This window comes from Hyperoodon ampullatus (genome assembly GCF_949752795.1).
Source record: "Hyperoodon ampullatus genome assembly, chromosome: 2".
NCBI classification, from domain to species: Eukaryota; Metazoa; Chordata; class Mammalia; order Artiodactyla; family Ziphiidae; genus Hyperoodon; species Hyperoodon ampullatus.
The window spans coordinates 142,836,440-142,849,339 of NC_136915.1; the positions used below are offsets into that span (position 1 = coordinate 142,836,440).

A 12,900-nucleotide genomic window follows, 5' to 3' on the forward strand; every position below is an offset into this window, starting at 1 on the left:
ATAGGCTTTCTGTTGTATAACATTTCAGTTGCGTGAACTAAAAAATTTCTTAGGCATCTACTTATGCTAGCCCACTGCCACAGAACTAGTTCGCAGCCTCAGTGTCTAGGAAGGATTATTCTTTCTTCTTTTGCATCAGTCAGGTGAGCACTGGTATATTGATGGGGTGAAAAGTTACTGCAGCTCTGTCCAATTTAATCTTAGTGCAGTGAGGACTGTGAATCTGTCTGAATTCCGATAAGTGATGGTGGCTGCTGACCACCAACTGTGGACAACACTGGTCTTGGGTTTAGACGGGGTGGCATAGAATTAGCAGGGCGAATGAGAGGTGGTGGAGGCTGATTTAAAGTTGGCCGGGGCTGGATGAACCGAGCCTGCTGCTGGAGTGGAGGAGGCTGCCGGTGAAGAGCAGGGGCAGCAGGCAGTGTTGGACGAAGAAGTGGTGGAGGCTGGTTCAGAGTGGCAATGGGGGCTGTTGGTGTTGGAGTGGATGATGGGGCAGGAGGTGATGGACCCAGAGTCCGAGGAGCCTGTGGGGTCTGTGCCTAGAGGTGAAGAAACAAAAATACACGTATGAGATGACAGTTCCTAATGAACTTAATACAATATAGTTTGGGCTGTCACAGGAAAAACAAAACAAAACAAAAACATAACACCAGTGTTTTTTGGAAGCACAAGCTTCTTTTATTTTAAACAAAACAAAACAAAAAACCAAAAACCGAAAAAGCAACGAAGCTACCAAACAGGCATCTTTATTAGTAAACAGCTTAACACTGGAAATAAAAATACGACTATGAAAGAACAATACACTCTCCATTCTTCTAGGATCAGAACTTAGCATGTCATTATGACTTAAGAGTCACGAGAGATGCACCACTGAGTAAGTGTATTGTCAACCTTTCATGCTCATTTAGCTAGTCCTCTGACAAATTAACCTTATAGAACACCACACAAAATGGTGATTCCTCAACTCATATTAGCTCAAATTCCATACACAAACACACCTCCTCTTCTTCATCAGTGCTCTTCCCTGATGGCACATTAGAAGCACTTTTTGTCTCCTCCCCTAAAGTAGAAGCATCACCATTAGAAGCCTGGGTTCCTTGTTCTGCTTCCCACTCCTGCAATACCTCCTCTAAGTTAAACCGACGCCTGTAGTTTACAAAGAAGTTCTTCACTTGGCCAACAGTCTTGTTGCCAATTACATCTGCAATAGCTTGAAAATCTTTACCATATTTGCGGACACCTGGAAGGCAAAGTAAATAATACACCTGTGAAGGATCAATAAGGAGAGCTGTGTGTACTATACATCATGCACACACACAAGATACCAGCAATGAAAATCCTTTCTGATAAACTCTGTGCATTTCTCAATTCTGAGATAGAGGCTAAGATATCAGGGTCACAGATGAAAACTATCAATTATGTCATTTCATCGAGCCAGCCACTTGCCTTCAACTGAACAATCAGAAACTTACCATTTTTTACATACTCAGTTATTTTCTCCAATCCTCTCTTGAACTCTCAAATACAGTCCATTTATTGTAAAGCATTGAATTCTTTGTTCCATCCTCAATTCCACATTCATTTATTTCCCTAGTAGCCAGTCACCTAAATTTGAGCAACACCGTTTGTAAACAAAACTGGATGGGAACGAACCATCTCTTTTATCCCCTCAATGGACTGAGTGAGTAGTCTTAGGGTTCCCCCATTAAGAAAAGCATTGTAATTTTGGTCTTAACACTAACTTCAACATAATCACTTGCCTACCTTACCAGGTACCAATGAAGAGAAATGAGATAAGAATTTAAATACAAAAAGCAGGAGAATCATCGCAATCTGATGGACCAAAAAAAGGGGAAACTATTTTTCAGAGTTTGTTGGATTTTAACTCATCTAACAGTTCTAAGGACTGTATATGAAGGATTCCTAGATATGCTCTGTAGCCTAAAGAATTAGGGTATAATAGTGACTACTTGTAGATACTTGTGCTTATCATCACTACCTTAAATTTAAGAAGGATTGTACATTCAGTTATTAAAAAACCTAACTTCCATAAAATTATGGAAATTTTATTAAATGAAGGATAATATTTGATTTATGAACTTGAGATAGTCAATTATGCTACAGAGTTTAAAGTGAGTTTATATACTCAGATGGACAATAATTTGCTCTTAAGGGAATTCTAAAAGATATTCACTGACTCATTCTAGAAAGAGATGCACTTAGCTCAAAATATAAAAGCTGTCAAAATTTTTATTTTACAATTTGATAACTGCTTTTTAAAATACCAGAAAACAGTAACTCATTAATTAGAGATGAGAAAGGAGAAAAAAAATATTGATGTCTATGATATTAAAGTCTGTAGTTTAATCTAAGCAGCCAGAAATACAGGAATTTAGATAAACTTAACATGTATACAATCACACATAAGAGAATAAATATAAGGACATATTAATACCCCAGCAGAAATGCTAGACATATTCTTACTGATAGCTATTTGGGTGATACACCTATTACCTAAAGCACCAGCATGATATAACTCCTGCTCTTAAATTCCGTGCTTATTTTTTATTGAAAACTTGGGAGTAAGTATCTCTTGTTACATTCAACTTGCTAGGCTTGACTCTATGGGGAGTTCCTTTCTCTTAGAGCATTTTGGGTAGGAGACCTGACATTATTAAGCTATAACCATATCCCATTGTTAATACAGAGTTTTGGGTTTATAAACTATGCTCATTTGCTCTATTCTCAAAGGGAAAGACATATGCATGACAACAAAGTAATAATGATACTTAAACATTGCTTATAATATTTTATTTTATATTCATTTACAATATAAATGGATTTATATTCTCTTAAATCCATGAGCTGATTTCCAGTTTGAACTTCATAACTGAGTATAAATTCTAATGGTGACTAGGTTCCACCAAGGGTTTATCTGGCAATAAGAACCCAAGTCATTTCATATGAAGAATTACTGCTGCATACTCAAGTACTTCTCTACTACTTGTACTTTGGAAAACAGCAACTCAACCTGAGATGACTGCATTGAAAAACATATACTAATTGGAAACCACACACAGTATTCTACCAGTGTACTAATTTTCATAAGGGATATTTAATTTACATTCTAGAAATGTCCAATGCTACTGAATACGTGAGTTTAGAAATGAAAACCTTAAATAAATCTAGGATTAGACCTTCTATATTCTTAGCGAGAAGTCACATTAAGAGTAACTCTTGACTCCAAGTCTGACAATATTACAACCCTCCGAACACCCATTTGTTTAGCAAAATATACTCTAAAACCTACCACTAAGCTGTCCCCAAGTCTAACTCCACTATATAAATGTCCCCTCTTCTTCTGACTCTTCTTTTTTTTTTTTTTTTTTTGGTCTTCTACTTTATTTTCTCTTGCTCAATAGACTTTGCCTTGTCACTAATATTGTTGCATTTCCAGAATTGCATGCCCCCAAACCAAAACTACTTCCTATAGGAACTTTAGTTTACCCAGACACTTTGGATTTTCTTCAGGTCACCTAGGTTCTGAGTCACCTAGGTAAGTTTATCATTAACTTGTGTATGCTAGTCTCGTATCAACTACTTTGCAAAGTCTTAAGGCTCAGACCACACTGTAGACTTCTGTAGTCTGGCTAAGGATCTCAATCATGTCCTAAGAATAAGTGGGTCCAGATATTAATGTCTTTAACCTGCAGGATGGCTGGGCCGGGTGTGGAAGAGCTAGAGCTCCTTGGCAGTCTCCTCTGGACAAACAACAGCCTCATCTGTCTGCCTCAGTGTGTTATGAAAATTTTCATAATTTTCTCTGTGTGCCATGATGTGAAAAAGGTTGGAAAGTACTACCCTATGGAATACAAAGTACCACCAGCATTACTACAACGCAGAGTACAGAGGAAGTGCTCAGGAAATACGACTGATTTTTCTTCTCCATAGGGCTTCATTCTATTATTCTTCCCAAGCTACAGGAGTCACATATGGCTGACTTCTTTATCACTTTCACATTCCCAGTGACGTTGCACATTTTGGCTAGAAGGTGGAATTCTTAAGCTCTGTACTATGGCTGATAACTAGTCAAACTCTAGTGAAACACCAACTGAAGACTTAATGGGACTGACTTCTTCCGATGAATCCCCAGCTAGGCTTCTGGAGGTCAGCCTAGAAAGGTAGCGGTGCTGAGCAACCATCTTTAACAACCTATGCTATCAGAGCTACTTTGTTACAACTCGTACCTGGGGAAAGGGTGGTCCATTCTTTTTCCACAGTTTATAAAAAATGAGGTCCATCATATCTCATATTATATCCCTCATAAGAATTGGTGCTAGAATGACTTAGGAAGTTCTTACTACAAAACTTGAAATTTCTCCTTCATTTTCATCATTAAATACTGCAGGTATGAGAATTTTGCTATGCTTTAAAATATGTTCACCTTGATAAAAATTCTAGGCACAAAAAACACATAAAATGGGAATGCTAATATTAATGACCTTGAAAACCCAAATTTGTATTCTAATGAAGGATCAACTTCTCATGGATTTCTTCAATAAACAGATTTTTATGGTCTGAATTATATCCCATATCATAGGCTGAATCAATAAAGTAATACTGTAAGACAATAAGATAGCACAACTATTCCTAATTAGTAACTCTATTTCCTTATGTGAAATACTATCTCTATCACTTTTGACTGACAATTCACTAAAGGTATCAAAAAGTAAACAAGTTAAATCATCTAATCACTCATTATCTCATTATAAAATAACAAATAAATGTAGAATACTTTTTAAATCTCTCTAAAGCAAAACAAAACAAAAAAAAGATTAAATCTCTCTCACTCCTCCTGAAGATATAAAAGGCTTAGGTCCTATCTGAACCACTGTTTTAAATTAAATTTGTGACCTTTAGGGCAAGAGGTCAGTTTTCAAAGGTGAGTGGGAAAAAACTTGAGAGAACCCTGGAAGAGGGACATTAAATATTTCCCAGGGAGAGGAAAAAATTGTTTTCAGTAAAATTTCTAAATTTCATTTCAAAGTTACAGTGAAACAACATGGCTTCTACACTGGCAGGTGAAACCGTATAATCTTTATAATATATACTTTTAAAGTTTTGTTTGGGAATTAAGATAAAAATATAACTCATTAGGATATTGTGTTATCATTATTTTATTTTCCAACCAGTGTTCTATATTACCCAACCAAAAAACAATTCGTATTTTTAGAGCTTCGGGTAGTAAAATAGTAAGTTCAGGAGCATTTGTAATATGGTGTTTCCCAACTCTGGACATGGTATTTAGACGTTTTTTTACTTTGACAGAAAGGATATCATAAATCTGCTTTTGGTACGTTTAAAAAGCTATTGTTAAAATCTTATTTTGGACTCCAAAAAAAAACCAAAGCCAACATTACCGTGACAAGCTACTTCTAGATATAGGTAATGAAAATTTGGGGGATACTTTTTTCCTGCTTCTTGCACAAATGTCTTAAGGTGAGCAGATACTTAGTATAATTGGGAAATATTAATTTTTCAAAAATCTATTTTTGAAGTAAGAACACAGTGACATCTAGAAACTCCAAGGATATGGTTCTTTCCTATCAGTAAGAGGTTAATTTTAAACTCAAACCATTCAGGAACATGCATTTCTTTTCACCTCCTGTAAATCTTGTCAAGAATTCCTAGTAAAGAAGGTAAAAAAGATATCAACAGCAGTAGGACAGTGATTGGTGCATCTGGGCAGTGGCTAAAAGTCAAAGTCATATATTCTCTTCCCAGTGTCTAGCCTTTCTCTTCTGAAGCTTCCCGTCTTCTTGCTACAAGTTAAATTCCATCCTAAAAATGCTGGGAATTTTGAATCATTAATTATCTGAAGCAAGTGCATCAGAGGGTTGATAGTTATACTTTTGGGCCTCCATTCTGGTGATATCAGTTATAACAGAAGAAACTCTCTAATGCAAACAGATAACTTTTAGATGGAAAAGTATGAATCTATCTCCACCTCCTTTTGATCATTCATGTACTGAGGATCATGTAAGGATCGTTACAATCCTTATGCCTTAATCAATAGCCAAATCTCTTTTCCCCCCCTACTTTAGGGACCATTCTAGCTTTTTTTAAAGTAGGAGATAAAATTAGAAAGAAGACAGTTTCTAGACTTGCAACTTCATTGCTCCTAAAAAGGAATGAATGTATAAACTATAGGGAGACAAGGTAAAATTTAACTGTAAGCATAACTCACTTGAACACAGTTCTGTCATTTCCTGTTTTATATGAGAAGGCAAGTAATATATAAAAAAAAAAAAACTAAAAATTAAAGCTGATGCCTTGATAAAATTAGAAAATTTTTTTGTTGTTTATCCTAATATAGCACAAATATTGTAGTTGGGATGTATATTTTTTGTTTGTTTTTGTTTTGTAGTTTTTTACCACTAATGACTATGAAATGAATACATTTAAGAGGAGACATAAAATTAAAATGTCAAACATTGTATACCATGCTTCTGCTCCTATACACTTTAAAGAGCAGATGTTTTGCACTATCATTTAAATGTATTGTTACTTTTTGAAAACAGATAATAATTGTTCCATTTAACATGAAAAAAAATACACCTAGAATCTAATTCTTTTCTTTATTCTTGCTTAATAAGGAATGTTTATCATATGAATATCAAGACTGATTTTAGGATAATTTCTAAAAGCACCATAGATTAGAAAAAAATATTTATATATATGACATAAGCTACAAACAGGGGTATTTCACCATTAACACAAATATGTGAAGACTATAACTGGTCTTACTGTTAACTAATTTGTTATAATAGAAAATTTAGATACTCAAAGCTGAAACAGATTACAGAAATTGTAGAAATACCATACTTGGTAAGTATTTTAAGAGGATTAAATTAAAGCAGCATTTATAATATCCCACTTGGGGACTCTCGAAGAATGCTACTGAAGTTATAACATAGTAGAACTAAAATCAACATAATAAAGTGATAGATTACACAAGTAAAAGCAGACATTCCTATCTGGTCTGAGCATGATTTTCCCCCCCTTCCAAATAAGGGAGAAAGAAGTGGAAATGGCTTATTTATTTATTTAAGTATTTGTTGTTAAAATAATATTTATTTACAATTTAAATGGCTAGTACTTAGTTAACAACAATATGAGCAGACGGAAGTGGGAAATATATATTTAAGCCCTAGGAAATGACCTTAATATACTTATTTGGTTTTCAGAATTACAACAAAAAGCTTATTTAATAGTAGAGTTATAAATCTCACTAGTGACACTAGAGTCAACATTTCTCTCTCTAGGTCACTGTAATGGTCAACTACGAGCAAGATAAAATAAAGCATTTAACAAATGAATGTCAAATCAGAATCTATATGTAAAATGTCTTGAATAGAAAGTTCTATATAAATTAAAACATGTTAATATCAAAACATAAATGATTTGAAACTGAAGTGGCCAGAAGAATAATATCATATAAAGGCTTATCATAAATAAAGATTAAAAAGAAGAAAAAACCAAAAACAATTACCTGCTAAGATAAGTACTTCTGGATTACACATGTTAAAATAAAAAGTGCAATTATGTACCTTAACCACACTGAGACTCAGGTACAGATGACATTACTATACGATTATACTGTTTATAAGACACACTTTTGAGTATTATATAAATACATGGGCACATGAAGCAAAGATGGTACTTTTTAATTCTCCCTAAAATAAAATATTTTGGACACAAATAGCTTAGCTTTGTTTTATTTTATATAACAAAAACAAAAACAAAAACAAAAAACCCCAAAACGAAACCAAAAAAACCTAAAAACTCAAAGTGAAAATAAAAATTTCCCACACAGAGTCAAAATAAATATTTAAATAAAAACGAAGACATTAACATACTAAGAGAGTGCTTTCAAAATCCTAAGAACATGAATCTTTCCATACAAATTGCTCCATTAGTATAATTTATTTAAGGATTACTTTTTAAACGTGCATAAAAATATGACACTGAATGTCCCTCAGGAGAAAGGAAATGCTTGATTATTTCTATAAATACTCCATTCTTGTAATATTTATAAGCTGAAATAATGTCCACATATATAGCTCAACTCCATATGTAAATCTTTCCATTGTCCTTCTCTTGAATGCAGCTTTTCATAATATCCAACCCAGCCATAAGATTCAAGGGATCCTACCACTTAAAGGAGTACTGTAGAGCAATATCAAATCCTGATTCTGTACATATAGAGAAAGATTAACCCAGACTTCCTAGCCGATTCTCTTAAGAAAACCATTTCACTGGGATAATTTCTTTTATGAAGAGTACAGGATTAGTATACTAACCTTTAAGCAATGAAATACTGGAAGACGGGGTTAAATTCTATAGGCTACTCTGATGAAGGGAAACCGGCTTTACATCAGTGAAACCAATGCCTACTCAAATAACTATGTTAGAGCCATAAGACATAATTCTAAATAAATATGAGACAGCCATTGAAAATACTAATTTTTAATCAAAAATTTAAATTGTCAGTTTTTAGTTTTAAAACAGCTATTATTGAACATTATAAACTAATTAAACTTTGTTCTGACTCACTCAGAAACTTAATTCTACAATTACAGATGTGCTCAATGCACATCCAGCACCCTGCCTCCATCGAATCAAGTATTTCTATTTATGAAATGACTGCATACCAAAGGGAAGGCTGACATTATCCTGTTGGCACCCTCCTGTGACATTTTCAAATCACACTGGGTGAGTAATTCTTACTCTAATTCAAACTGCAGAGTCATCTATTAATCAATCTTTAACTACATTATTCTCATAGCCGAATGATACTTGCACAACATTTTTGAGTTAAATATTTTCTATATGTTTGAATACTTGGAACTATTTTTAAAGATATATGTTTCACTGGGGCCCAACTCTCTTAAGCTATCAGTACTCAATACAGAGGGCTCAGCCAGGAAGAAACAAATTGTAAACCAAACTTAAATCACACAATCAGTCCTGCAGGTAGTTCATCTTGAAAGGGAAAAAAATCTACAACACTGAATTAAAACATACAATATGCCCTTCTTTAAGTAATTCAAATACAAGAAAATCCAAGTTTATAGTGCTTCCAATTTGCCCATGGGTATTCATATTACAAAAAGTTTTCTGCCATACAATTCAACAAAGCATTCTTATAAATAGTGCATTTAAAATTGTATGTGTATATACATATATCTTAAGTCTCTCTTTTGTATAAATAGATATATTTAAAGTCAGGTTTTGAAGCATTCAGTGGCATATCTCTTAAGTAAGTTATGGTACACTGAAAGTAAAGCATATCATTAATAGTTTTAGTACCTGACATTTATCAAATACAGAGTAATCAGGGAAACCAGAAACATAAATTAGTTTATGCTTTCAATAATGAGTTATTGACTGATACAGTAAGAATGAACCCAACTGCAGGAATACTGAAGCAGAGGCATGGAGAGACCATGACTTGTTCAAGCTTGTCATCACCATCATTTACTTAGTGCTGAGAATGCATTACATGCTGTTCAGGACCCAAAATGCACACAGGTTCAGTATGTCACATCCACAAGTACAAAACAGAATTCATGGTCACCAGGACTTTGTGGTGAACACAGACCCTTTTCTTGATCCATTTCTAAAGGAAGGGAAGAACTATGGTAGTCACCTTTCATGACAAGTTAAATAATTATTAACAACAGTAACTGCTTATCTTTAATATACCTTGCACTGCTAGAAGCTGCTCCTCTGTGGTCCAACGGGCATTAATTTTCTGATTTGACTACAAAATTAAAGAGAAGTTTCCTAATGAGGATATGAAGACAGACATTTTTCCAAAGTGCTTATTTTTTTTAAACTTTTCACCAAATCACAGACAAGAGATTACTAAAACTCTGATTTATGAGGATTTCATTTTTATAAGAATTAAAAAATATATTCTGAATTACCTTTTACCAACTCAAAAAAGATAATGAAAGGGAAATGTACCATTTTGGGAGAATGAACAACATTTGCGCTTATACTCTAGGCAGAGATATCAAAACTGAGAAAATCTATTAATCGCCCATTTTCCAACTACAATGTTCCTATCATACGTTGCAGATGTTAATTTTAGCCTAGTTTTAAACATTTAAGAGACTTTGTTTTCTTCAGAGAAGGATCTGTGACTCTCTCTAAAATTTCTTCTCTTCATATTTAGATTAAACCTATCCTTACTCCATCAAAAACAGTGTTGCATAAATTACCATAAAACTGTAGATCAGGCCTATGCCCTAAAATACTTCTTTAAATTTCTAAAGCAGAGAGTGACCCACTATAAGAATAGATTTTCCCCCCAAGACCTCCTACATTCTTTCCAGTATTTTTGTTTAACAAATTTCTACGTTTAAGATTTTTACTATGGCAGCATTACAATATCAATTAAACACCTAACCAAATTTCACTAGTGTATACCCACTGCTGAGTAATCAAGAACCTTCAGCAGTAGATGGAGGGACAGAAATAAGTATACCAGCCTACAGAGGTTTGCAGTAGAAACTGTCCAGATAAAGTGGCCAATGTAATACACGCACATGCTGGGCAAAACAGTAACAAAGGCTTCCTCTGAGAAGGGGTGTTTAGGTCTTATCTCACTTGTAGTCTTAGCAATAAGAGTTTCCACAGTACACAGCAGTTCTGGGTAACACCAACTTTCTCACCATGAGTGAAGAGGTATAAGCAAGCATTTGGAAGAAAGAATGAAACAAAAATTCAAAAAAAAAATTAGGAGAGAAGAAAGAAAAAAGTAAAAAAAAAAACACCTATAGTAAAGGAGGAAAAAACCTAAAACACAAAGCACTGAATTCCAGATGATGAGATTATAAAGGGATAGCAAGGCAGGCCAGGCAAAGCCTGGATAAACCTCCAGATTAGGATACTGGTGATAAGGTAAAGGAATAACAGTAAACAGGCAAAGAGAAAGAGGGGAAATAGGACATACAGAAGCAGTAATAAGGGTGAACCAAGGCTAAAAAAGTGAAAAGAAAAAGGAGATGACAGAGGAAAAACTAGCAATTAATCCCCCAAGAGGAGTAACAAGAATGAAGTAGGAGCTAACATTTGAGTTAATACCCAGGCAATCTGATGCTACCGTGGCTGTGACAGGTAGACAGAAGAGGCCCTTGGTACCCAAGGATAATTGGTACTGGAACCTATTTAAAACAGGTCCAAATATTTCAGAGTAAATGGTTAAAAAATAAAGGGCTGATTGTAACTCGATCTGAAATATGAAACTAAAACTTAGGCAAATTAGTTCATTAAAAAATAGTCACTGATTCCACTTACATGCTTTAATTTTATTTTTTGGCATACCTCTTCTGACTGTACAATGGTATAACATTCTCTAGCTTTGCAATTTACAACATGAGCATAGCATATAGGCCATTTTTGTTTTGAAGACTTCAACAAATTTCTCTTAATTCTTCGTAACCCCTCTTAATTCTTTGTTACTCAAATTATTCTTTTTTAAAGTGCTTGTCTCAGTCACCATCCTCTTTTTTTCCATTGTTAATTCTGCTAGGTACCTGTTTGTCAACAATTTTGCAAGAGATTAAACTCATTCTCATGTACTTTCATAGACTTCATGAAGTTTCACATCTTTTGCAAGGCTTACAATTTCATTTTGTATTTGCATTGTATTAGCAAGAGAGTAACAGAGAAGGATGTTGCTGTGATGGATGGGAAGGATAACAGCTAGAGCTAATTAGGGAGAATTGGTGAGTAGAGCCTAATTTTATAGGTGCTCAATTCATTAGTGAATATTTTATTTGGCAACTTTTGCTTCTCCATGTATCCCTTAGATTAATGAACATTTGGATACTGAGGATCTCTTGTAATACTACATTGCAAGTTGTTCTTAGGATTAAAGTTAGGATATATGTAGAACATCTAGCACAGTGCCTTAGCAGCAGAAATTGATCAATCGATGTTTGTTAAACCTGAAAGGCATAAACTGGAGGAAAAGGTGTCATTAGTGAAAAGGGAACAAAAGGTGAAAGAGAAATAACAAGCACAATGAAGACTTATTTTCAGTTTACAAGCGTATCAGGAGATGGGATGAAGACGAATAACTATTATTAAAATTAAAAAGTACAGAGTATACTGGGGATTCAAAGATGAGAGGGAAAAGTCAAAATGATTAGAATAGGGAAAAAGGAAAGTTGAAGGGACTGGAGTCTGAGATGGGTTTAAGAATAGGAGAAGTTTCTGAAAGGCAAAAATGAGGAGAAGGCATACCATGACAGGGAACAAGAGGATTTTTGCCAGGAAGAAGTGATAAATAAGCCTGGAAGGTTGGTGATATTTAATTAAACCAAAATACGGTAAGGACCACTTTTGGAAGTGCCATAAAAACCAAGGTTGATGAGTTCATACTAGATTTAATAAGCAATTGTGCTGGGCGGGGGGTGGGGGTGGGGGGTAAGGAGCAAGGGGAGAAGGGTAGGATTATGAGCAGAATAAGACTTTAAGCCTAGAAAGCTGGGAGAAGGGTGATGCTGTTAAGGATTTAGGATTTGGGAGATGTGGGAAGGCAAGGCTAAGATGAGGAATTTAACTTGGGATACACTGAAAAAAGGTATTAGGCAGGAGGCTAAAACAGATTCATCTATTCAAACACTTTTTTTTAAGTGTCTGGAAAATGTTTATGAGGGAAAACAATGGAGTCATCTTACTAAAACCAGCCTGTGAATTTTTTTAAGTGTTTTTTTTTCCTCCCAAAATTACTCTTGAAATGTTCTTACAAAGGTAGCCACGGAGATAGGGACAGTCTCTCAAAAAGTCCACCTAGCCAATTATTCCTCCAGCATTGGA

At 34.6% G+C, this 12,900-nt stretch overlaps 1 protein-coding gene across 8 annotated transcripts in view; it reads right to left on the reverse strand.

The window, feature by feature from the left end:
* Positions 1-200: 200 nt before the first annotated feature.
* RCOR3 (REST corepressor 3) overlaps positions 201-12,900 on the reverse strand; it is a gene marked incomplete at both ends in the record, with an annotated part of 48,399 nt that continues 35,699 nt past the window's right edge. For 2 of the 8 annotated variants that reach the window (XM_079697050.1, XM_079697051.1), the window contains 3 exons: positions 201-545; positions 1,005-1,246; positions 9,775-9,832. In XM_079697050.1, the coding sequence (XP_079553176.1) occupies positions 201-545; positions 1,005-1,246; positions 9,775-9,832 (645 nt within the window). Of the gene's footprint in view, positions 546-1,004; positions 1,295-9,774; positions 9,833-12,900 lie in introns of those variants that run through there. The other 6 variants (XM_079697054.1, XM_079697055.1, XM_079697052.1 and 3 more) reach the window with 5 other exon arrangements.